This window comes from Chionomys nivalis, chromosome 7, assembly GCF_950005125.1.
Source record: "Chionomys nivalis chromosome 7, mChiNiv1.1, whole genome shotgun sequence".
NCBI lineage: Eukaryota > Metazoa > Chordata > Mammalia > Rodentia > Cricetidae > Chionomys > Chionomys nivalis.
Window position 1 is genome coordinate 23,796,618 of NC_080092.1, and position 21,975 is coordinate 23,818,592.

General features: G+C 41.8%; 2 protein-coding genes across 2 annotated transcripts; one reads left to right on the plus strand and one right to left on the minus strand.

The window, feature by feature from the left end:
- The first annotated feature begins 132 nt into the window (after nucleotides 1-132).
- On the plus strand, nucleotides 133-6,529 carry Nudcd2 (NudC domain containing 2). Its single transcript, XM_057775028.1, has 4 exons — nucleotides 133-597; nucleotides 2,577-2,625; nucleotides 2,830-2,981; nucleotides 5,292-6,529. Exons 1-4 carry the CDS (start codon nucleotides 409-411, stop codon nucleotides 5,373-5,375), a joined length of 474 nt encoding a protein of 157 aa, XP_057631011.1. The 5' UTR covers nucleotides 133-408; the 3' UTR covers nucleotides 5,376-6,529.
- Nucleotides 6,530-13,875: 7,346 nt separating this feature from the next.
- Nucleotides 13,876-20,713, minus strand: Ccng1 (cyclin G1). The gene is made up of 6 exons (XM_057776296.1): nucleotides 20,456-20,713; nucleotides 19,260-19,520; nucleotides 17,167-17,420; nucleotides 16,575-16,653; nucleotides 16,396-16,494; nucleotides 13,876-16,184 (listed from the first exon to the last, which is right to left on the minus strand). Exons 2-6 carry the CDS (start codon nucleotides 19,518-19,520, stop codon nucleotides 15,993-15,995), a joined length of 885 nt encoding a protein of 294 aa, XP_057632279.1. The 5' UTR covers nucleotides 20,456-20,713; the 3' UTR covers nucleotides 13,876-15,992.
- Nucleotides 20,714-21,975: the final 1,262 nt, after the last annotated feature.

Consider the following 21,975-nt stretch of genomic DNA (forward strand, 5'->3'; position numbering starts at 1 on the left):
GGGAGGACTGTAACTTTAAGCCGACAGCCAATGACAGACTGCTCCTGGTCGCCGCCGCTACGGCTCCAACCAGTCGCGTCCGGCGTTACTTAAGTTGACTCAAAGTTCGCGCAAGCGCACTTCACAGGCGCCCCGCCGGCGATTCCGTGTTTTCGGCGTCACACAGGTTAAAAGGTCGCGAGCGCCTGTCTCCTTTGTTCCGGCGTCTCCGTTCTTGGGATGTTTACGTCGCCGGCCTTCGGTTCTTTCACCCCAGGTCTCGCGAGTGTCCTGAATGGGCGCTGAAAGGGAAAAATCTGCACGTTCGGACGCGCCAGCTTGGCCTCCTGCGCATGTGCGGTGACCCCAAGTCGCATCCCGCCCGTGCCGTGCTCTCTCGGAGCCTTGTCCCCGCGTGGCTTCTGGAGAATGTCTGCCCCGTTTGAGGAGCGTAGTGGGGTGGTCCCGTGCGGGACGCCGTGGGGCCAGTGGTACCAGACCCTGGAGGAGGTGTTCATTGAAGTCCAGGTGCCCCCGGGCACTCGCGCGCAGGACATCCAGTGCGGCCTGCAGAGCAGGCATGTGGCTCTGGCCGTGGGTGGCCGTGAGATCCTCAAGGTAGCCAGCCAGGGCTTGTCCCGAGTTTCTTTCTTCTGGCCTCAACGCACCCCGAGTCCTAAAACTCACGGTTTCAGAGGGATGACTGCTGGGTGGAAAGGTCAGTTCCTGTCTGGCAGAAAGGAACTGGATCTGGCGAGGGGTCTGTCTCCTCGTAGCACCCGCTCCCAGAGCTGCTGACCTTGCGTGGGTGGTAATGTAAAGATTCCGTTTTCCTTGTTGTTGTTGTTTCTAAAACAAATTTCTGCTTCTTAATTCCTCTGACAGAAGGCTAACTAGATCAAAAGAGCAAACGCGCTTCATCTTCCGGGCACTGATCTAAGTCCCAGGGACTAGACAAACGGTTTCTGAACTCTTCGTGATGTGTAGGCAGATAGAGGAATAACAGACAAGACTAGGGTAGTGGATAAAGATGTCAGATTGGCTCTCTAAATTGCAGGTTTCTTGCATGTTGACGATCATCAAGATAATGAAGAGGTGTGTGAAGAAAATACTGCCTCTTTTATTTGATTTCACCAATACATTTTGAATCTGGCTATACCATTTTTTTTTTTTAAAGACTTTTCACAAACCGGGTGGTGGTGCGTTTAATCCCAAAGTTAGAGGCAGGGAGAGTTCTGTGAGTTTGAGGACAGTCTGCTCTACAAATCTCAGAAAAATCCTAAACCCTGTCCCAAAAAAAAAAAAAAAAAAAAAAAAAAGAATTTTCACAAAACAAGCTGAGATTGAATTTCGCTCCTTGATTAGATGTCTAACCTGATTGATGGCCATGCAGTGTAGTGGTGAAGGGAGACTGGTACCATGTTTTGTAACCTTGGGAGGAGGAGATGAAAAATTAGTCACAGCTAATTTGACATCAAAATCTGCAGTATGTGGTTAACTCTCCTTAAGAAATTGGCTTTTTCGCCGGGCGGTGGTGGCGCACGCCTTTAATCCCAGCACTTGGGAGGCAGAGGCAGGCGGATCTCTGTGAGTTCGAGACCAGCCTGGTCTACAAGAGCTAGGTCCAGGACAGGCTCCAAAACCACAGCGAAACCCTGTCTCGAAAAACCAAAAAAAAAAAAAAAAAAAAAAAAAAAAAGAAATTGGCTTTTTCTAGTGCCAGCTTTTCAGAAGAGATTGAACTGGCTTTTAATAACATTTGCTTTAAAAGATAGCATTTTTAAGGCAGGCATTGTGGCATATGCCTTTAATCCCAGCATTTTGAGAGCCAGAGGCAGGCGAGTCCAGTCAGGTGTACATATTGAGCTCCAGGGCTACACAGAACAGTGGTTGTAAACTTCCCAAATGCTGCAGCCCCCTTAATATAGTTCCTCATTTTGGGGTGACACCCCCCCTTCATAAAGTTATTTTTTGCTACTGTTACAAATCATACTGTTGGCCTGGCAGTGGTGGTGCACACCTTTAATCCCAGCTCTTGGGAGGCAGAGGCAGGTGAATCTCTGTGAGTTAAAAACCAGCCTAGTCTACAAGAGCTAGTTCCAGGACTACAGAGCAACCCTGTCTCGAAACCCTCCCCCCAAAAAAACAAACAAACAAACGAAAAAAAACAAATCGTACTATAAATATCTAATATGGGACACCCAGAAGGGTTGCGTCCCACAGGTAGAGAACACTGACAGAGATCCTCCCTCAAGAAATAAATAAAATAGAACATTTCTTCTAGTTTTATCATGAGTTCCTGTCTTATTCATTTTGATTGGTAAAGCATTTTATAATTAATTTCACACTTATTCTATTAGTAATGAGTAGTGTGTCTTTTTTGTTTTGTTTAGAGCGTCCTGTGTTGTTTCCGATGCTAAGAATGTCAAATTTTGTAAACCGGGGTCCCTTTGAGTAGGAGGAAATTCAGGGTTGAGCACCTACAGTTAGGCTAGACTAGTCTAAGATGTGGCTTAGCTTGAAATGAGCCAAATCTTAATTATGAAAATGTATAAAATGTAATGTTGTATCCTTAGTACCTTATATTTATTTCCCAGGGAAAATTATTTGATTCTACAATTGCTGATGAAGGAACATGGACTTTGGGTAAGAATAATTACTATGATTCATAAAATATAAAACGTAGATTGTGATATTGTTCTTTGTTTTAAATCTTGTCCTTGGAGCTGTTAAAGATGGAGAAAAATGTTGGGAACAGTTGTATATCAGAATTGCCTGACAGTCTTAGATAATACAAGGATTAACTCCTTCTGTAATTTCTCCGTAACTTGTTTCTTATTTGTATTTTAGAGGATAGAAAAATGGTCCGCATTGTCCTGACAAAGACCAAGAGAGATGCTGCAAACTGTTGGACTTCTCTTCTAGAATCTGAATATGCAGCTGATCCCTGGGTACAAGACCAAATGCAGAGAAAACTTACATTAGAGCGGTTCCAGAAAGAAGTAAGTCAGGTGCAGCTGTGAGTATGTAGAGTTATACGATCCAAATGCAGGTATTCGTTCATAAGCCATTATACGAAGTAGTTAAAAAAAATCTTCCTGGGTGATTTTTAAAGTGAACGGTAAGAAAATAGCCTACTATGTGGGTTTTAGTTTTTTATTTTTATTTTTTTGGTTTTTCGAGACAGGGTATCTCTGTGTAACAAACCTAGCTGTCCTGGAACTAGCTCTGTAGACCAGGCTGACCTCAGACTCATAGAGATCTGTCTTCTTCTGCCTCCCGAGTGTTGAGATTAAAGGCATATGCTACCACCACCCAGCGTGTGGGTTTTAAATTTCACAAATATGTTCATTACTGTGAACTTAAGATTGCTGAATTCATATTAGTAATTCGTGAATAATAAGCCTAAAACTGGAACACTGTAGAGCACATAGTATACCAGGTGAAAGATCCTTTCGCAGTTTTAGTCCCCACCTCAAACCTCTGCCGCCATCTCAGTTATGGTCTTTTTGTCTGTTTTCTCTTTCTTTGTTTGGTGTGTTTTGTTTTTTGAGACAAGGTTTCTCTGTAGCTTTGGAGCCTGTCTTAGAATTCTTCATTGTAGACCAGGCTGGCCTCAAACTCGTAGAAATTGCCTGCCTTTCTGCCTTCCAAGTGCTGGGATTAAAGGTGTGCGTCACAACCACCCGGCCAATTTAGAAAGTTTCTAACTAGCCTCCTTGACTCTTACCCAAATAGTCATCTTAGAGTAGCCATTAAAGATGTCTTTTGATAGTGTAAGTCAGATCAGTGTGTTTTTTTCTCAGAATTCTCCAAGATCAATTACTTATTACCCACTCCTTTTTTCTTTTTTTTTCCCTTTCTCTTTCTCTCTTGTATTTTTTTTCCTTTGAGACAGTATCTCAACTGTGTAGGTCTGGCTGTACTGGAACTTTATATATGTGTGTGTGTGTGTATGAATACACACACACACGCGCACATATAAAATCAGATCAAGCTGGCCTTGAACAGATACCTTCCTCCCAAGTACTGGAATTAAAGGTGTGTACCAGCATGCCTGGCTTTCTGCTGATTCTGACTGGAATATTTATTCTGTAGTTTTCAGCTCATCAAATTTTAACGATCCCATTTAAGTCTATAATTTTCTCTCTAATTCTTTCTCCTGCCATACTTTCTGTTTAGCTTTTTTTATAGCACTTACAAGCTTTAGCACACTAAGTCAGGGTTGGCAAATTGTCGCTTGGGGAGATTGAACCTGCTATATGTCTCTGCAGGTAAAGTTTTACAGAGACATAACCTTTGTTCACTTATTAATATGTTTTATATATAGCAGTTTCTTATAATCAAGTGTTTATGAGAGAAATTATATAGTCTGCATAGTCAAAAGTGATTCCTGTTGGTCTCTTTGTACAAGTCAAGCTTGCCGAAATCTGTGTCAGTATTTATGGATATTTGTGGTTTCCTGCTGCAGTATAAGCTCCTCTAGAACAGAGGTCTGAAATTCTTTTACTTTTGAAATATGTATTATGTAGTGGTATTTTCCAAGTTGTACGGGGCTCAATAAATGTCTGTTAAACAAATGAAATGCCCCCAGAAAAGTCTGAAGCTTACAGCAGTACTCCACTGTATATAATGTGTATCACTATGCTAATATACACAGAGCTCTTAGAACTCTGCATGGCTTATAGTAAGCTGCAAAAAATTGCCGGCTATTAGCTGTGCTTGGTGATATTCACCTTTAATTCCAGCTACTTAGGATGGTGCAAGAGAACTGCAAGTTCAAGGTCAGCCTGGGCAACATATCTATACCATGTCTCAAAAGAAAAAAATTAAATTGAAAATTGTTATAATTCAGAATAGAGTACCTGCCTAGCTTAAAGGAGGCTCTGTTTTCAGTCTATAATACACCCTGCCCAGAGAAAAGGTTAAGATCTTTTATACAAGCCGGGCGGTGGTGGCGCACGCCTTTAATCCCAGCACTGGGGAGGCAGAGGCAGGCGGATCTCTGTGAGTTCGAGACCAGCCTGGTCTACAAGAGCTAGTTCCAGGACAGGCTCCAAAACCACAGAGAAACCTTGTCTCGAAAAACCAAAAAAAAAAAAAAAAAAAAAGATCTTTTATACAGTGAAGTTGAAAGATGTTTCGCTGTACGGTCACTAGCATTGTCACATGCATACCACTCTGTAAAGACCAACAGATCTGAAAGGTGCCTCTTGGTTTTCATTTTCCCATGGGTGCTTGCAGTGATATTTTTTGTTTTTGTCAACTGTGAATTCAACATCTTGTAAGTTTTGTTATTTTATGTCTTTCAGAACCCTGGTTTTGACTTCAGTGGTGCAGAAATCTCAGGGAACTACACAAAGGGCGGACCAGATTTCTCAAGCCTTGAGAAATGACTGCTTCTTTATTTGTTCCATCTTGTGGATCCCAGCAGGTGCTGGCAGCTTAATGCAGCAGATGATACGAAGGATGAAAGACACGGATGTGTACAGTTAACATATTGCAAAATGTATTTCAGCATGGTTCTAAAAGACTACATTCGGATATGATTTATACAGGAGGTGTAGCAACTGTCCTGTGGCTAGATGATAACTTATTGCTCTGCATTAAGTTTTATATGCTACATTTTACTAATTTCATATTTAAATGTATTTTTACTACAAAAGCATTGGAGTACAAATCATATGAAATGAAAAAGTGCCTTCAGGGAATTTTTTTTCTTTTTTAGTCTGATGCAGGAATAATGTTCAGTAAACTTCTGAGTAAGAATTATGCACTTCTCGCCGGGCAGTTGTGGTATACGCCTTTAATCCCAGCGCTCTGGAGGCAGAGGCAGGAGGATCTCTAGGAGTTTGAGACCAGCCTGGTCTACAGAGTGAGTTCCAGGACAGGCCTCAAAGCTACAGAGAACCCTGTCTTAAAAAACAAACAAAAAAAAACACAAACAAAAAAAAATTATGTTGCAGCCCATTGTCTAAATATGCCAGTCCTTAAAAGGGAAGTACAGTGCTGGAAACACTTTAATAAAGGAAAAAAGTATACAGAAGAGTTTTAGGTAATTTGAGTTAGTGAAAAACTCTTAACTCGTGTGTTGCTGCCTAAGTGATTATGTGAAGAAATTGAAAACCGGTAAAAGCCTAACAAAGGAAGAATGAGTAACCTATTAGTGTCAGAAAGCAAATGTAGGCCCCTGAGTGTAAGCTAGTGGCTTCACATAAGTTTAATAATTCAGACAGAGAGAGGATTGTCTAGAATAAATTGCTTTCATCCTTTTTGTGTGTGTGTGTCTTTTAATTATTTTTCTTTTGTGGGGGGCATTCAAGAAAGGGTTGGGTTTCTCTGTGTAGCCCTGACTGTCCTAGAACTCTGTAGACCAGGCTGGCCTTGAACTCGAGATCCACCTGCCTCTGCCTCCCGAGTGCTGGGACACTGCCCAGTTGTATTTTAATTCTTTAAGAGATAATCTGAAATGTGTAGAAAGCTTATAAGTGAAGTATTAACACTTTAAAAAATCTTAATACTATTTTGTAATAAATTGACATGATGCTGTCACCTCAATCTTTTACGGTTTTGGTTTTTGTTGTTGGTGGTGGTGGTTTGTTTAGCTTTGCTTCCAAAAAGTGTGTTTTCTCAACAATGCAATCATTAAAGGAAGAATGTCGACGTGGGCTTGGTACTGCTGTTTCATCCTAAGACCTGAGGCCATTTATGTTGGACTGAGCCCAGCAATGTCCTTTAAGTAAGAAAGCCCCGCTGCTGGGATATGCTGCCCCAGCAAGGCACTTTAGCCTGGAACAAGTTCCCATTCTTTCTTTGGGTTTTACTGCTTTGGCATTTTTCTGTGATAGAACATGGAAAATATGAGACCTCAAAGCCCACCCCCACATAGGCACACTTCTAATAAGACCGCACCTACTCCAACAAGGCCGCAGCCACTCTAACAATGGCCGCTGCTCCTAATAGCACCACTCCCTTTGGGGGCCAATTTTTTCTCATGTCACTACATGTGCCTTAATTTAGTCATTTGAAAAACTGCTAGGTTCTTTTCCAAAGAAGCTACATATTTCCCTGTGGTGTTTAGGATGACAGTTTTTCCACATTGTTGCCTACACTTCCTTGTTTTTGTTTTTTCAAGAGAGGGTTAGCTTTGGAGCCTGTCCTGGAATTCACTCTTTTGCCAGGCTGACCTTGAATTCGGGGGATCCGCCTGCCTCTGCCCCGCCCCCTCGAGTGCTGGGATTAAAGGTGTGCTCCACCACTGCCCAGCCTTAGCTGGCTTTTTGAGTCTAGTCATTCTAGTGATAGGACCTGGTGTCTTTGTGGCTGTGTATACTTGCATATATAGATGATTTATGTTGTGCGTTTATCTGTTGTGTGGGGAGTGGGTGAGTCAGGGGTTAGGGTATACACATTACACAGACGGCAAGGAGGTCAGTTCTGTTTTCACCATGCAGCTCTCAGTGATTATACTCAGTCACCAGTCTTGGTGACAAGTTCTCTACCCACTGAAGCATCTCATAGCCTCCTTGTGTTTGGGTTTGCATTTCTGTGAAGGCAGGTTACAGCTAGCATTCATGTGTTGATTGAGCATTTGTGTATTGTCTTTAAAGATGAATGTTTATTTGTGGGTGGTGGTGTCTTGTCTTAATCCCAGCACTTTCAAGGCAGAGGCAGGTGTTTCTCTTTGAGTTTGAAGCCAGCCTGGACTACAGAGCAAGTTCCAAAAAGAATTCAAATCTCATGCCAGTTTGGAAATAGGGTTGTCTTATTAAGTTGTACATCATCTGGGTACAAGTTACCTGCTGTGTGATTTTTAGGTAATGTCCTGTGGGTTTTACTTATTTGTGTCTTGAGACACTCCTGGTGTGTAATACAGACTGAGCCTGAAAGCCTCCTACCTCAGTACTACAGAGCCGGGATTGCAGGCATGCCTCCCCTCCAGTCGGTATTTTTTATTTTCTGGTAGTTTCTTTGGAAGCACTTAAGTTTTTTTTCTCACTTTGGCTAAGCCTAATTTATCATATTGTTAGTAGACTATGCTTGTGTCTTGTGTCCCCATAAGAACTCTTACGGGAATTTCTGATCATAAGAATTTTTCCCTTTGTTTTTGTCTTAATCTAATGAATTTTTAAAAGCAAACTTGAGGTTTTATTATAAAGACTATACACAAAGGCAAAGAGAAAGAAATGCTCAGAAAGGAAGATATTCCAAAGTATGAATATAGGCTCTCAAAGAAGAGTCATGAATTATTGAAAAGCATAAGAGAAATATGCACAGAGACACAGACTGTACAAGTGTGGGTCTACGGCAGCCCCTGATGTTATGTTTTACATGTAACTACCTATTTTTAGCAGATTTCATGGAAGCTGGAAAGTTTAGGTGGAAATTCCTTATTTCTTACCCACCCATTGGTTTCAGAATCTTTTGTTGAGAACACTGCCTACTGAATCATCTTTGTACTTTTACCAAAAATCAGTTGTAGCAGGGCATGATGATGGGTCATCCCTGTAATCCCAGCACTTAAGTTGACAGACGCAGGAGGACCACTGCAAGTTTGAAGCCAGGTTCTTATACTCAGTAAATAGGCTTGCCTGGGCTACAAAGTGAGTCCCTGTCTCCAAACAAATCAGTTCTGTGTTTATGTGAGTCTGGTTTGGTACCATTTTCCACTAACTATGAGTCAATCCTCTATCAATAGCACACTGCCTTGATTATCACAGCCTTATAGTGCAAGACACAAAATGGAGTAGCTTGATTCCTTCAACTTGATTCTTTCTCAAAACTTCATTGACTTTTTAGTTCCTGTATTTTTCTGAGAGGTTCAGATCCATCTTGTCTGTATCTGTGAGAGATCTCACTGAGATGGTAATGTGAATTAGGAGTCTCTAGAGTAACAGAACTTAGAAAATGAGCCTCTATATATGGAAAGGGGATTATTATAATGGCTTGCAGACTGTGGTCCAGCCATTCCAGCCATGGCTGTCTATGAACAGAAGATCCAGTAGTTGTTCAGTCCATGAGGCTGGATGTCTCAGCTGGACTTCACTGTACCCCAGACTCCCAAAGAAGTAGTCTTTAATGCCAGTGAAGGAATGGGCATACTAGCAGGAACAAGAGCAAGCAGTCAAGAAGAGAGAGCTTCCTTTCCCCATGTCATTTATTTAGGCTGCCTGCAGAAGGTGTGGGCCGGATTAGAGGTGGATCTTCCCCTCTCAAAGATCCAGTTAGAAATGTGTCTTTCCACTCCAAATAATGTAATAAAGAAAAAATCCCTCGCATATGTGCCCATTCCTTTGAGTTTTAGTTAATTTCTAGATTTAGTCAAGTTGACAACCAAGAATAGCCATCACAGGATGGAATTTCATGTTTTCTAATCCATTAGGTAATGTGTCTACATTGAGTCCCTCTTTGGTTCCAGTTATAAGCATTTTTTATACTTCTCAGTTTATAGATCCTTTGTGTCTTTATTACCCAGTGTTCATTTTTAGGTGGAGTGATTTAAAGTGTCATTGATATCATAATGTAGAAGTCCATATATACAGATATGTTTGATATTTGTTGACTCTGTATTCTATGGCTATGTTAAATTCAGTTTGTGGGTCTTGGTTTTCATGATTTTGTTTGTTTGATTTTTTGAATTTTCTGTATAAATCAGTTTTATTTTACCCTCCTTTTGAGTGGAAAAGGGGGGTCTATTTGCTTTGGAGAAAGAATCTCATGTAGCCCATATTAATCCTGAGCTCACTATGTAGCTGAGATGACCTTGAGTTCCTGATTCTCCTGCCTCCATTCCGGTGCTGAGATGAGGCTTATTACACCTTCATCTTTCCTGAATGTACTGGCTAGACGACAGAGAAATGGGCCAGCCCGTATCAGCTGTACTTTAGGAGGATGAACTCACTGTTGCCCATCACTGTGTGGAATGCTATCTGCAAGGCTTCCACACTTCCCTTATATCAGGCTGAAGTTCCCAACTATTCATTTGTAGCTAGTTGAACTTCAAAAAGGGTGTTAGAGCCCAGTGTGGTGGTGGTGCCCGCCTTTAATCCCAGCACTTGGGAGGCAGAGGCAGGTGGCCTAGTTCGGTCCCATACAAGTTCCCAGCTGGTCAGTACAGAGTCCAAGAGGTCCCACTAGCTCCAGTGAGCTTCTCTGTGGGTTTCCCCATCATGATCGTCACACACACACACACACACACACACACACACACACACACACTGCACTCACATAATCGCTCCTCCCTCTCTCCAGTTGGACTCCAGAAGCTCAGCCCAGTGCTTTGCTGTGGACTTCTGCGTCTACTTTCATCAGTTACTGGGTGAAGGTACCGAAGGTCTGGGACTCAACTAGGCCCTCTGAAAATGAGTGACACGACAGTTCAGTGGCTTGGGCAGTCAGTGCGCCCCTGGCAGTGGGATCAGCATTTATCCCTGGTGCATGAACTAGCTTTTTGGAGCCCAGTCCCTGTTGTGGGCTACCTTGCTCAGCCTTGATGCAGGGGCAAGACAGGGCTTCTCAGTGTAACAGCCTTGGCTTTTTTGACACTCACTCTGTAGACCAGGCTGGCCTCGAACTCACAGAGGTCCGCCTGCCTCTGCCTCCCCAGGGCTGGAATTAAGGGTGTGCGCCACCACTGGCCAGCTAAAAATCATTTATTTTGAATGTACAGTCGAACATATCGCACAGCACTTGTAGGCGTCAGAGGACAACTGCCAGCAAGCTCCGTTACTCTCCGACCAGCCGTTTCACCTGCCTCGATACCTTTTAATGTCTTGGAGTCCAATCTCTTCTTTCCAAAACTGGAGTTTGTCTAGAGTATCAGTTGTTGCTGTCTTAAAAAAAAAAAAAAAAAAAAAAAAAAAAAAAAAAAAAAAGCAGTTTTTGGTTTTGATTTTTCTCAATTTTTTTAAATTTTTATTATTTTGTTTTGAATTTTTTTCACCCCATCTTTTTTCATAAATTCTTCTTTCTGCTCGTTTGGGTTTCACTTAGCCTCCCGCCGCAGTTTCTTAAAATAGAAACTTTATTGGCTCTTAAGACCGTCAGAGTCAATAACGCAGTGACTGTAATTTGCTTTCCAAGTACTGATTTAGCGCGTTCCACACATGGCGCTGCTTCATTTACACTCTGTTTAAAATACTTTCTATTTTGAGGCTTATCCTTAGAGCCCCAAATTGGAAGTCTGCAGTTTCCTTTTTAAGTGCTTAGAATTTTGCATGCTAACTTGTTTCTACTTTTTTTCTGCCAACATACTTTGTATACTTTCAGCTTTTTTTAATTTTTAGGACCCAAGAACTAGTCTGTCTTGATGAATGTCCCACACTCACCTGAGAAGGGTTCACACGCTCTTTTAGGGTGTCGCACTTAGTCTGTGAGTCATTTAATGGTATTCAGCTTTATGTTGTAGTAATTCCGTGGATTTCCAAGATTCATGTCTAGTTTTCCAAACTGAAGATTTCTCCTTTCATTGCTATGCATTAGTTTCACGTTTTAAGTAGTGATATATTTAGTGATTTTGTGGAGAGGTTACTTGGTTATGAACTATCCTCCTTCGGCAGTTTTGATTGCTCCTAAGTCCATTTATTGAACTAATGTAAAAATCATCTCCTCTGGTGTTGGATTAGGAAAATTACAAGCTTCACAGTGCAAGACATGACACATTTTCGTTAGGTTGTTTTGTAATGGACCATTTGATAAATACTACTTTGTTATTAGAGAAAGTTTTTTGTAAACTTTATTTTTATTTAATGTGCATTGGTGTTTTGCCTGGATGTCTGTGTGGGGGTGCCTCTGAAACCAGAGTCAGAGACAGTTGCAAGATACCATGTGGGTGCTGGGAGTTGAACCTGGATCCTCTGGAAGAGTAGTCAGTGCTCTTAACCACACAGCCATCTCTCCAGCCCCTAGGGAAAGTTTTATATTGTCATATGTTCTATCATAATAGTGCACAGAATATGGTTTCGATTGTGGTAATTATACAATTTCACATGTATTAATTCTCCATTTGGGGACAGAATATACATACTCATAAGATCAAAAGGCTCTGGAGTCAGAAGTTCCTGAATTTTAATGAACCATGTATCAACCAAGTACAAATCACTTCACTTCTTGTGTTTCTGAAGCATTTGTTAATTGGTATCTTTATTCAGTTTAGGATTTGTATGAGGAGAGTTTTAGTTATACCAAAAACTCCCTGACAGCTATAGATGTTAGATCAGAAGTAGCAAGTGTATATATCATATATTTGGGAATACATAAAGTTCAGGTACTTGGAAAAGGGAGTTAATGATGTCGTATATGAGTCAGGTCCAGTAGTTTTGTTGTGATTTCCTCCCAATGCTCACTTTATAACTCTCTTTAAACGCTCTAAGAACTGGGTCCATTAACATTTCATCTTGGGAGCCTAGGCAGTTTGGATACTCCTCTTAATAGACCGGGATGGAGGTGGATGGTCTTTGGACTTCCCACAGGGCAGGGAACTCTGATTGCTCTTAGGGCAGACGAGGGAGGGGGACTTGATTGGGGGAGGGGGAGGGAAATGGGAGGTGGTGGTTGGGAGGAGACAGAAATCTTTAATAAATAAATAAATAAAAAGGGAAAAAAAACATTTCATCTTGGAAAAAGAAAGGGTTCTTGAGACCCCATGCATCCCCAAGGGACTGTTGACAATCTTCACACACACACAGTAGGGGTTTTATCAGGAAGAGGAGGTGGAAAGAGTGGAATGGGACTCACGCGTGCTCTTCTGGCACGCATGCGCGTGTGCTTACACACACACACACACATACACACACACACACGCGCACACACACATGCGCACGTGTACGGTAAGTAGTAGGGGTTCTACCAGGAAGAGGAGATGGAAAAAGTGGAACGGGAATGGTAGAGACAGTGACTAAAATTCATTAAATACATGTATGAAGCCATCGAAGAATAAAAAATTAAAGTATGGAGAGTTCTAACTACAGTTTCTCTTCAGTAATAATTACCACTGGATCCAAGCAGGTTATCAGCATCAGTAGCGTTCACTCTGCTTGGATATTACTTAATTAGGTAGGAGGGTTTGGACAAAACCTCAGGTGGGTGGGATCTAAGGGTAAATTCTTAAGATGAATAATAGCCATAGCAGTGGTGTATCTAAATGAAAAACCTGATTAACAATAATGCATAAATATAGCTTTTAGTATACATTTAACAAACATACTTATCCTAGCATGGTAGCATAAGCCTTTAAGCCTTTAATCCCAGCACTCAGGAAGCAGAGGCAGGTGAACCTCTGATCTCTGTGAGTTCAAGGCCAGCTGGTCTACAGAGTGAGTTCCAGGACAGCAAGGGCTACACACACACACACACACACACACACAAAAAAAAACCCCTGTCTAAAAAAAAAAAGAGGGTGGAACCAAATGACTATGATGTAGCCTTGGCTGGCATTGGACTTCTGGAGATCCACCAGTCTCAGCCTTCCAGTGCTGGAATTAAAGGTGTGTGCCACCATGCCCATCATGATAGCTGCACTACTGAAAAAGATTTTCTTGTTGCTTCTGTGCATCTTACTTTAGTAAATTAATATACAACAATATAACATAAAGAAAGCCAAAGAAACAAAAACACCCAGGGAAGGATTTCGTTTCAATAATTTTATTGAAAGGTGCATTCCTTAGTTCAAAACATAATGGTAGCCGGGCGGTGGTGGCGCATGCCTTTAATCCCAGCACTCGGGAGGCAGAGGCAGGCGGATCTCTGTGAGTTTGAGACCAGCCTGGTCTACAAGAGCTAGTTCCAGGACAGGCTCCAAAACCACAGAGAAACCCTGTCTCAAAAAACCAAAAAAAAAAAAACCACAGAGAAACCCCGTCTCGAAAAAACCAAAAACCAAACCAAAACAAAACATAATGGTAGTTGGTTAGTTTACTTCTGTCCACTCAAAATCAGCCTTTAGGAAGAACTGAAAAGGTAACCATGAAAAATGGTTTACAAAGGTTAAGGATAAAATACTCCCATTCTTTGGTTTATTTTCCATTAGTCATTATCCATTACATGTCAAAATGGTTACAGCCACGCTGGGTGGACTCAGGCTGCACTGAGGAGCAGCTACAATTTAACAGTGTAGATCTTACATTCAAGGCCAACCTTGGTGGTTTTACAGAGTGCCTCCCTTAAGACACAGTAGACGCTTTCCAAATTTTCTCTTCCTTTTAAAACAAAATGCCTTAGAAGCAGTGTGGCGGTTTTATAATAAAACCGTGGGGGGAAAACCTTCAGCAGTGCATTTTCAAGCCTGAACTAAGTTTGATGCAATAAATAAATTTTCAGAGTGATAATTCACCCGGTTATTAACACAGTAGAAACAAATTTTCTCATTTGCGGCTAGATTGAAGCAGCAGTTCTGTAGGTTTCTTTTATTATGGATACAAACCACCTGTTCTCTAGAAGAAACATTAAAGGTAACAATAAATTTTCAAAACTTGTGAGAGACCTGCTTTATAGAAAACACCCACAAGTTTAAATGTAATTCTCATATAGCAATAAAAATCCCACCTCTAAATTAGCTAGTACTTGGTTATGGGTGCCAAGAAACCATTTACTGCTTAAATTACCCGATAATACCTTAAAAGTGCATTTGTGAAATGTTGGTTTTGATGTAAACCTCGCAATTTAAATTTTGAGATTTAAATGAAGTAGTTTACCGTTTTCAATACCACCTCAGTATATATTGATCCAATCTAGGATGTTAGACCAATGTTAAAATGAAGCTTCACAGTTGTATTTCACATTCATGTCTTTTGCCTTGATTTGAATGTTTTGTGGGTGAATTCAAACCTAAGCATAGCTCTACCAAGCCTGGAATCAGGAGTCTTCCCAACACTGAGACCATTCTGCTAAGGTGGTGATGTTCTGAGGTTTCATAGCTTAAAACTCACAGTCAGAGTGGCAGAGAAGGACTTGGGACAGTTTTTTGTTGCGACTGCAATCCTACTACCTTACCTAAGCTAACAACACAAACCCAGCCTGACAGAAATCTGCCTCCCTTCTGAAAGCTGCTAAAGACAACCTGAACTGATATCCAAGGTGAATGATCATATGTTTGCTCTCCTCTCTCCTCCCATCATGTGGGGCTTAGGGAATGAAGTCAGGTTGCTTGACTTAGGGGCATGCGACAAGAACCTTTACCTGCTGAACCATCTTTTCAGCAACATTTACTTTTTTAAAAAAAATGTTTTTGAGACAGGGTCTCTCTATTATGTAGCTTTCTGACTTTCCTGGAACTCACTGTGTAGACCAGGCTGGCTTAGAACTCAGAGACCCACCTGCCTCTGCTTTCTGAATGCTGGGATTAAAGGTGTGTGCCACAAAGCCTGGCAACATTTAGTTTTAATCATAAACAATAAATCTTTGCTATGATTAAAAAATTTAGATGGCAAAAATGTATATGTATCAGGAAACAAGTTAATGTTTTTTAAACACCTAATTACTTTGGAATGGTACTCATCTGCTATAGAGAAAAATTACTAAATATAGAATTGAGAGGCCCCAGCATTTTCCAGAAACCTAACGTGGCGACTGTCCGCCCTATATTACTTTGTTATTACATCACCCAAGTGCATACTGCATTTTCTTAATCAAAGAACAGACTCAAACTTGTTCATATATGGGTCAAACTTTTTCTTTCGTCCTTCTGCTTGGGTTTATTTAGCTTTAAATGAGCTACAGTGAGGTGATGTGTAATTTTAAAAAATACTATTTCATTAACTACTTTGAAAATTCGGGTTTGGAAGATTCTCTTTCCTAAGCTAATAAGGTGACGGAAGTGTTGACATATGTTTAGAGGTTCGCTAGGCCGTTTCTTTTGAGACCGCTGAGTCTTGTACACAGTAAATGCCCTCCAGTATTCACGAACTAGATCAACAGAGTCGTTCTGCCCTTTACTATTTTAATCCCATATTGTTTATTACTGAAGACAATATTTAGATTCTTCAGGTGTAGACCTGGAAAGCAGCCAGATTTACCACCTAAGAAGCCGTCTCAGGAATTGTTGGGAGGTGAGTTATTCTGTAATAACTATGCTTCAGTTGTCGAGCTGTGCGTCCAGACACAATCCATTTCAGCTTCTGAACATTTGGTTTGGAACACTTGTTTGATGAATATTCAGTTAAACATTTGGATACAAGCTCTTGCCAGAAGGTCAAATCTCGGCCATTTATCTGTACATAAATAAAAAAAAATTACTAAAAGCCCCACTTATTTATAGTAATAAATGTAAACCCATTATCATGGTTCCTCATCCAAAGAGAACCAGGGGAGAACCATTTAAGCTTCAAATCAATATATGGCATCTTATTTTATTTTAGGAGTACAGTGGATACATTTCATTTGTAGATGGCTAATGGGGTTGACGCTACAACCTTCACATACCTTGGAATGTTTCTGAATACATTCAATCCCCTCTGTTAATTCTACATATTTTAGTGCTTGGACCTCCAAAGCAATGATGGACAATGCCAACACAGAAGGCTGAAAAAGATAAATATGAAGTAAATGTCAAGTGTAAAAATAGGTCTCTGTAACTACATGTACTCTTAGGAAATATTTACCTTTGCCTTGGAAAATATGATCCTGCAGTGGCATGCCTTAAGTTGGGCTTCTAGTCTTTCAAAATTAAGATCGTTTCTCCTTCAAAAAGAAAATGGGATTGGTTTTATGTAAATAGTATTTATTATATCTAGTTGGCAGACAGTTTTAGAAATAAGTTAATGCCCATTTTTAAAATGGAACTCATATACTTATAGAAAATTATTTGAAGGAATTTCTCTTCTATCAGTGATAGAAACTTCTTAAGCATGAGTTTTAAATTATTCTGGTAAAAATCTTTGTGAACAATACTATACCACAAATATGATTTTATTTTAATAAGAATTTCTCCATCTTCTGAATATCTTTTTAAAATTTGTGTTAGATGTTTATTTCCTGGGTTTTATAAAGTTGACATATATCCTTTTATCTTAAGAAAGCATTTAATAAACTATCCATCTTTTCACTTCTGTTAGGCAGTAAAGTCCAAAGGACCACAGGTGACGTAGGCTTATTCTGGTAAGAATTCTATGAAGTTTCCGACTTTATGCAGCAGCCAAACGGGATCCTTTTATTTCCAACCTTTTCTTTTTGTTCAAAACAAAATTCACGTACCTTTCAAATGGCGAGTTTTCTTGAATGAGTGAGTAATAGAGTTGCAGGAACTGAAAGGCAGTAGTAGCTTTGACTTTCCAACACACTTTCTCCAGCACAATCTTTTCCATTCTCATCAAGTCTGAAACCGTGAACCTGTACTGACTTATTCTAATCAAATCAGTTGCCAAGGGGACATTCCTTTCCTCTTCTATAGACTTAACAGCCAAATAAAAACAGCTCAATCCAACACACCCAAGATGCTTCGCCTGTACCTACAAACACAAACAAAGGCAGTGTATCTTTACCACGTCTCAATAAATAGAACACGAAGGGACATCTAGGACTCAGAGCTACCATTATGAAAGTATGCCTGCAGCAAACATCTGAGCTACAGGGAATTTAACATCTGCCCCACTTGGACAGGAGCCTGCGGTCTTATGTGCCCTTCTTGGAACCAGTAACTTGGTGGATAGGGGAGATAGCTTCAGTTTTAACAGCTAAACTTTGAAAACCATACAAGTATTTTGTCAGTTACTGGGGAATAACTCTATAGATGATCCTCCTTCAGACAATTCTTCCCTTTCTGCTGCGTGCAAAATGAAGCTGGAAATGCCAGACAGCTAAAGGAATTAGAATTTTTATATATGGGTAGAGATTAAGAAATGCATCTTAATTCTTAACCACAACCTAACATTCTGACTTTAACGTCTTCACATCTATGAACATGTATAAATGTCTAGAAATACTCAGTCTATCAAGAAAGGCTTTGATAAGGACTAGTGAGATGGTTCAGTGGGTAAGGATGCTGGCCACCAACCCTGACAACCCAACTTTAATCCCCAGGACTCAGTTGCTGCCGTGGTCCTCACCTCCATACATGATGTAGCGTGAGTGTGCCCATATACATGCAAACATATAACTATACATAAAACAGTTTTTAAGAAAGATTTCTAATTTTTTAAAAATTTATTTTTTGAAATGGTCTCACTGTGTACCCTTGGCTGGTCTAGAACTGTGTGTATGCCAGGATGGCCTAAAATTAACAGATCCACCTGTCTCTGCCTCCCAAGTGCTCATATTAAAGGCATGCACTATTATGCCAGGCCCTTAATTTTTTTTTTTTTTTGGTTTTTTTGAGACAGGGTTTCTCTGTGGTTTTGGAGCCTGTCCTGGAACTAGCTCTTGTAGACCAGGCTGGTCTCGAACTCATAGAGATCCGCCTGCCTCTGCCTCCCAAGTGCTGGGATTAAAAGCGTGCGCCACCACTGCCCGGCTCAGGCCCTTAATTTTTATTATTATCGTGTGTGTGTGTGTGTCTAAGGGACAAAGGCAGATGGGAGGGCAGCTGTGTGCCATGGTGCACAGCTTTTGGGAGTTGGTTCCCTCTTTTTCCTGTGTGTTCCAGGGACAGAACTCAGATGTGACCACCTGAGGCAGGTGCAGCAGTTGCTTTTACTTGATGGATCATTTTGTTGACTCAAGAAAGGTTTTTAAATACAGCCAGATTTCCTACTGGAGTACTACAATTAATCGTTAGATCTGACAATTTTCTTCTCCCGTGCACAACTAGTAAGTGATGTATTACTACTCTTGATTATAAGAAAGAATCATTATTACATTTGCTCCTTAATAGACCTGGATGGAGGTGGGTGGTCCTTGGACTTCCCACAGGGCAGGGAACCCTGATTGCTCTTCGGGCTGATGAGGGAGGGGGACTTGATTGGGGGAGGGGAAGGGAAATGGGAGGCGGTGGCGGGGAGGAAGCAGAAATCTTTAATAAATAAATAAATAAATAAATAAATAAATAAAAAAAAATGGCTTTTAATACCAGGTCTAAACCAGCAATTTGACAGCTTTTTTTTTTATTAGTATCGATTTTGTGTATCCATGTGTATATGTGTGATGTTTGCTACATTTGGGCAGGTGCTGGAGGAAGCCAGAGGAAAGCATTAGATCCCAGCTGCCTTCCTGGGTGCTTGGGATGGAACTCAAGTCCTCTGGAAGACCAGCAAGCCTTCTAACCCCTTGGCCATCTCCAGCCCTCTGCAATTTGATCTCTTCAACAAATGCTGAGCAAAATTAAGAAAGAGGATATTGTAGCTTGAACATACCTTCATTTTAGACAAGAACCTGTCCAGTAAATTCACAGCTAGGGAAAACGTCTCAGTGTCGAAGCCAAAGAACTGAGTTAGACTGAGTAGATCTTTTACTTCAAAGTCCCTGAGTCTGGCAGTCATTCTGAGGCCATTATCGTGTGCAGACTCAATTAGTTTCAAGCCGCAGACCTTTGGCTGACATCTAGACTCCTGTTCCAACAGGGTGGTCAGCTGGTGTAGCAGTTTCTGAGAGTCAGTTGTCAGTACCTCTATCATCTATAAATAGAACAAACCCAGAAAAGAGTGTAAGAGCCCCTTCCTGCCCCGCCATCTGTGCACTGTGCCAAGAAGTGCTTTATAATGCATGATTCCCCCACCCCCACTAAGTCTGAGACCCTGCAAAGGGCTCTCAGTTAATTTTTACCTTCTCCTAGTTGGTCACATTTCTGAATTATGAGTTTGTGCAGGACATGAACTATGACTTAAAAACAAGAACAAAAATAACTTTTCCCCCAGCTTTAGGAAACTTATTCATTACCAGTCCACAGCCAGAAACAGATACTACCGCACAAGACACCCAAATCAAAAAGTAAAAATGACAGTACATAATACTCTGCCATCTATATTAACAACGGGAACCTTCTTAGTTCCTTATCTGTGAAGTAGAAAGATGATTATTGCCGAAGTTCATAGATTGTGTGGGTTAACTGGAGTCCCACAAACCGCTTAGCACATAGATGTTTAATTACTGCCAGATAATGAGCTTATTTCTACATCAGTGAACTGAGGACAGCAACATCTGTTTCTTGCGCCGGCTGGAAATGACACACGACATGACTCAATGTGGTGCGGTGCTTAGCACACATGCTCTTAATAGTGTAACATCATTTAAAGACCAAAAGAAAAAGTTAGGTGAAGCTGGGAGTCGCATTGTTGTAAGCACGCACAGCACTTCCCCTGAGACCAGGTCACAGGCTAAGTCCTGGATACAGAAGATGCCCCTTCTCTTGTTAATTTAAAGACAGAACAGAGGAGCTGAGAGTCGCCCTGGTGAAGAATCACTAACTCAGTTCAAGGGTGCAAGTTGAGACTGGGAGGCATGACACAGGAACATCCCAGGACGACGGCTCCGGTTGCGCCTTTCCAGGAGCAGACTAGCCCGGGCTTGCACAGCCCCCGCACCCCGAGGTCCACCCCTAGTTCCCTCTCACCTTGACAGCTACAGCTCCTCGGCGGTGGTCACCACCCTCCCCGGGCCTACTCTCAGCTCGCCCTACGTTCCCGGACCGAGAGGCCGACGAGGGGAACGGATTCGCGAGCGGGCAAGCGAGCAGAGGCCCGGGGAGGGGCGGGCGTCCCGGGTGGAGGGTCCCGCAGCGCCCCGAATTGGCGCGGCGTCCCCGAGGGTCAGCACGCAGCGAAAGAGGTGCGCCCGGCAGCTGGGAGGCAGGCCGGGGACCGGGCTGGGTGGCGGGGGACGCAACTTAGCCGCTGATTGGTGCGCTCCTTTTGATGGCTAGCATCTGAGGAAGTTGGGCCAATCAGCGTGCATCTGCCATTGTCCAGACTCCAATTCTCCGCCCCCTTGATGCCACGCCCGGATCTCTCCGCCTCTCTCATTGGAACATTTCCGTCCTTCCATGAGCCACGGAAGTGAACACTCGGTGCCAAGGCTTGCCCGGGCAGGTCTGCTTGCTAGTAGTCAGAGTGGCCTGGGTAGTGTTCCTGAATGTACCTGGAGGGTTTTTGTTTGTTCTCTGCAGTTTAGCAGTTCTGTAGTGGTTCAGACCCCTCTTCCTAAAAATACAATGAAAGTTAAAAAGAAGAAAACAAATCTGGCGTCCGTTCTCTTTACAGAGAAAGAGGTGGTAGACTTCTCTAGAGTGTAGTAACTAACATCCCAGTGGCTTTTGGAAATCAGTTAATCTTTTTTCCTATTTTGCTTTTTTTGTGAAACATGTTATAGAGAAGTTGGACTATGTAGTTTCTTGGTCCTCTACTAGTTTACAGAATTTGGTTTTTAAACAAATTTAAATTTTGAGCTTGATGGAGTGTCCTCGGGCAGTCACCAGTGGCTTGAAATGAAATGCGTGGTTCAAACAGCATCAAGAGCAGTCAGTACGTGGAAAACTGCGCTCTCAGGCTCGGGATAGGACGTGAAGGAACATTACATCTTTGCATCTTCTCTCACAGGTGAACGGGAAAACCATTCTTCCTCTTGTCTGTTTATATTTTTAACGTATTATTGTAATTCCCGCTCTGTTTATATTTTTAACGTATTATTGTAATTCCCGCTGCACTGTTTCTCCTGGGTTGAGAAGGGTGTCCCCTCAGGAACAGTGAGGAGGGAGTCAGCTCCTAGTTCTCAGAGATGGTCCTGGGTGCAGGACTTCGATGACTTTCATGAAAAACAACAAAGGGCCAAGGGTCAGCCGTAGAGGTCATAAACTAGTTACAACTTTTGTTTTGTTGTGACAGGGTCTCTATACAGTCCTAGCTGTCCTGGAACTCTCTATGGAGAGCAGGCTGGTCTTGACTCAGAGCTGCCTGCTTCTAGCTCCTGTGGTACTGCTATTAAAGATGGACATTGTCATACCTGGACTTTTTTATTTAAAAATAAAAAGTTCTGCCCGGCGGGGGTGGCACATGCCTTTAATCCCAGCACTCGGGAGGCAGAGGCACGTGGATCTCTGTGAGTTCAAGGCCAGCCTGGTCTACAAGAGCGAGTTCC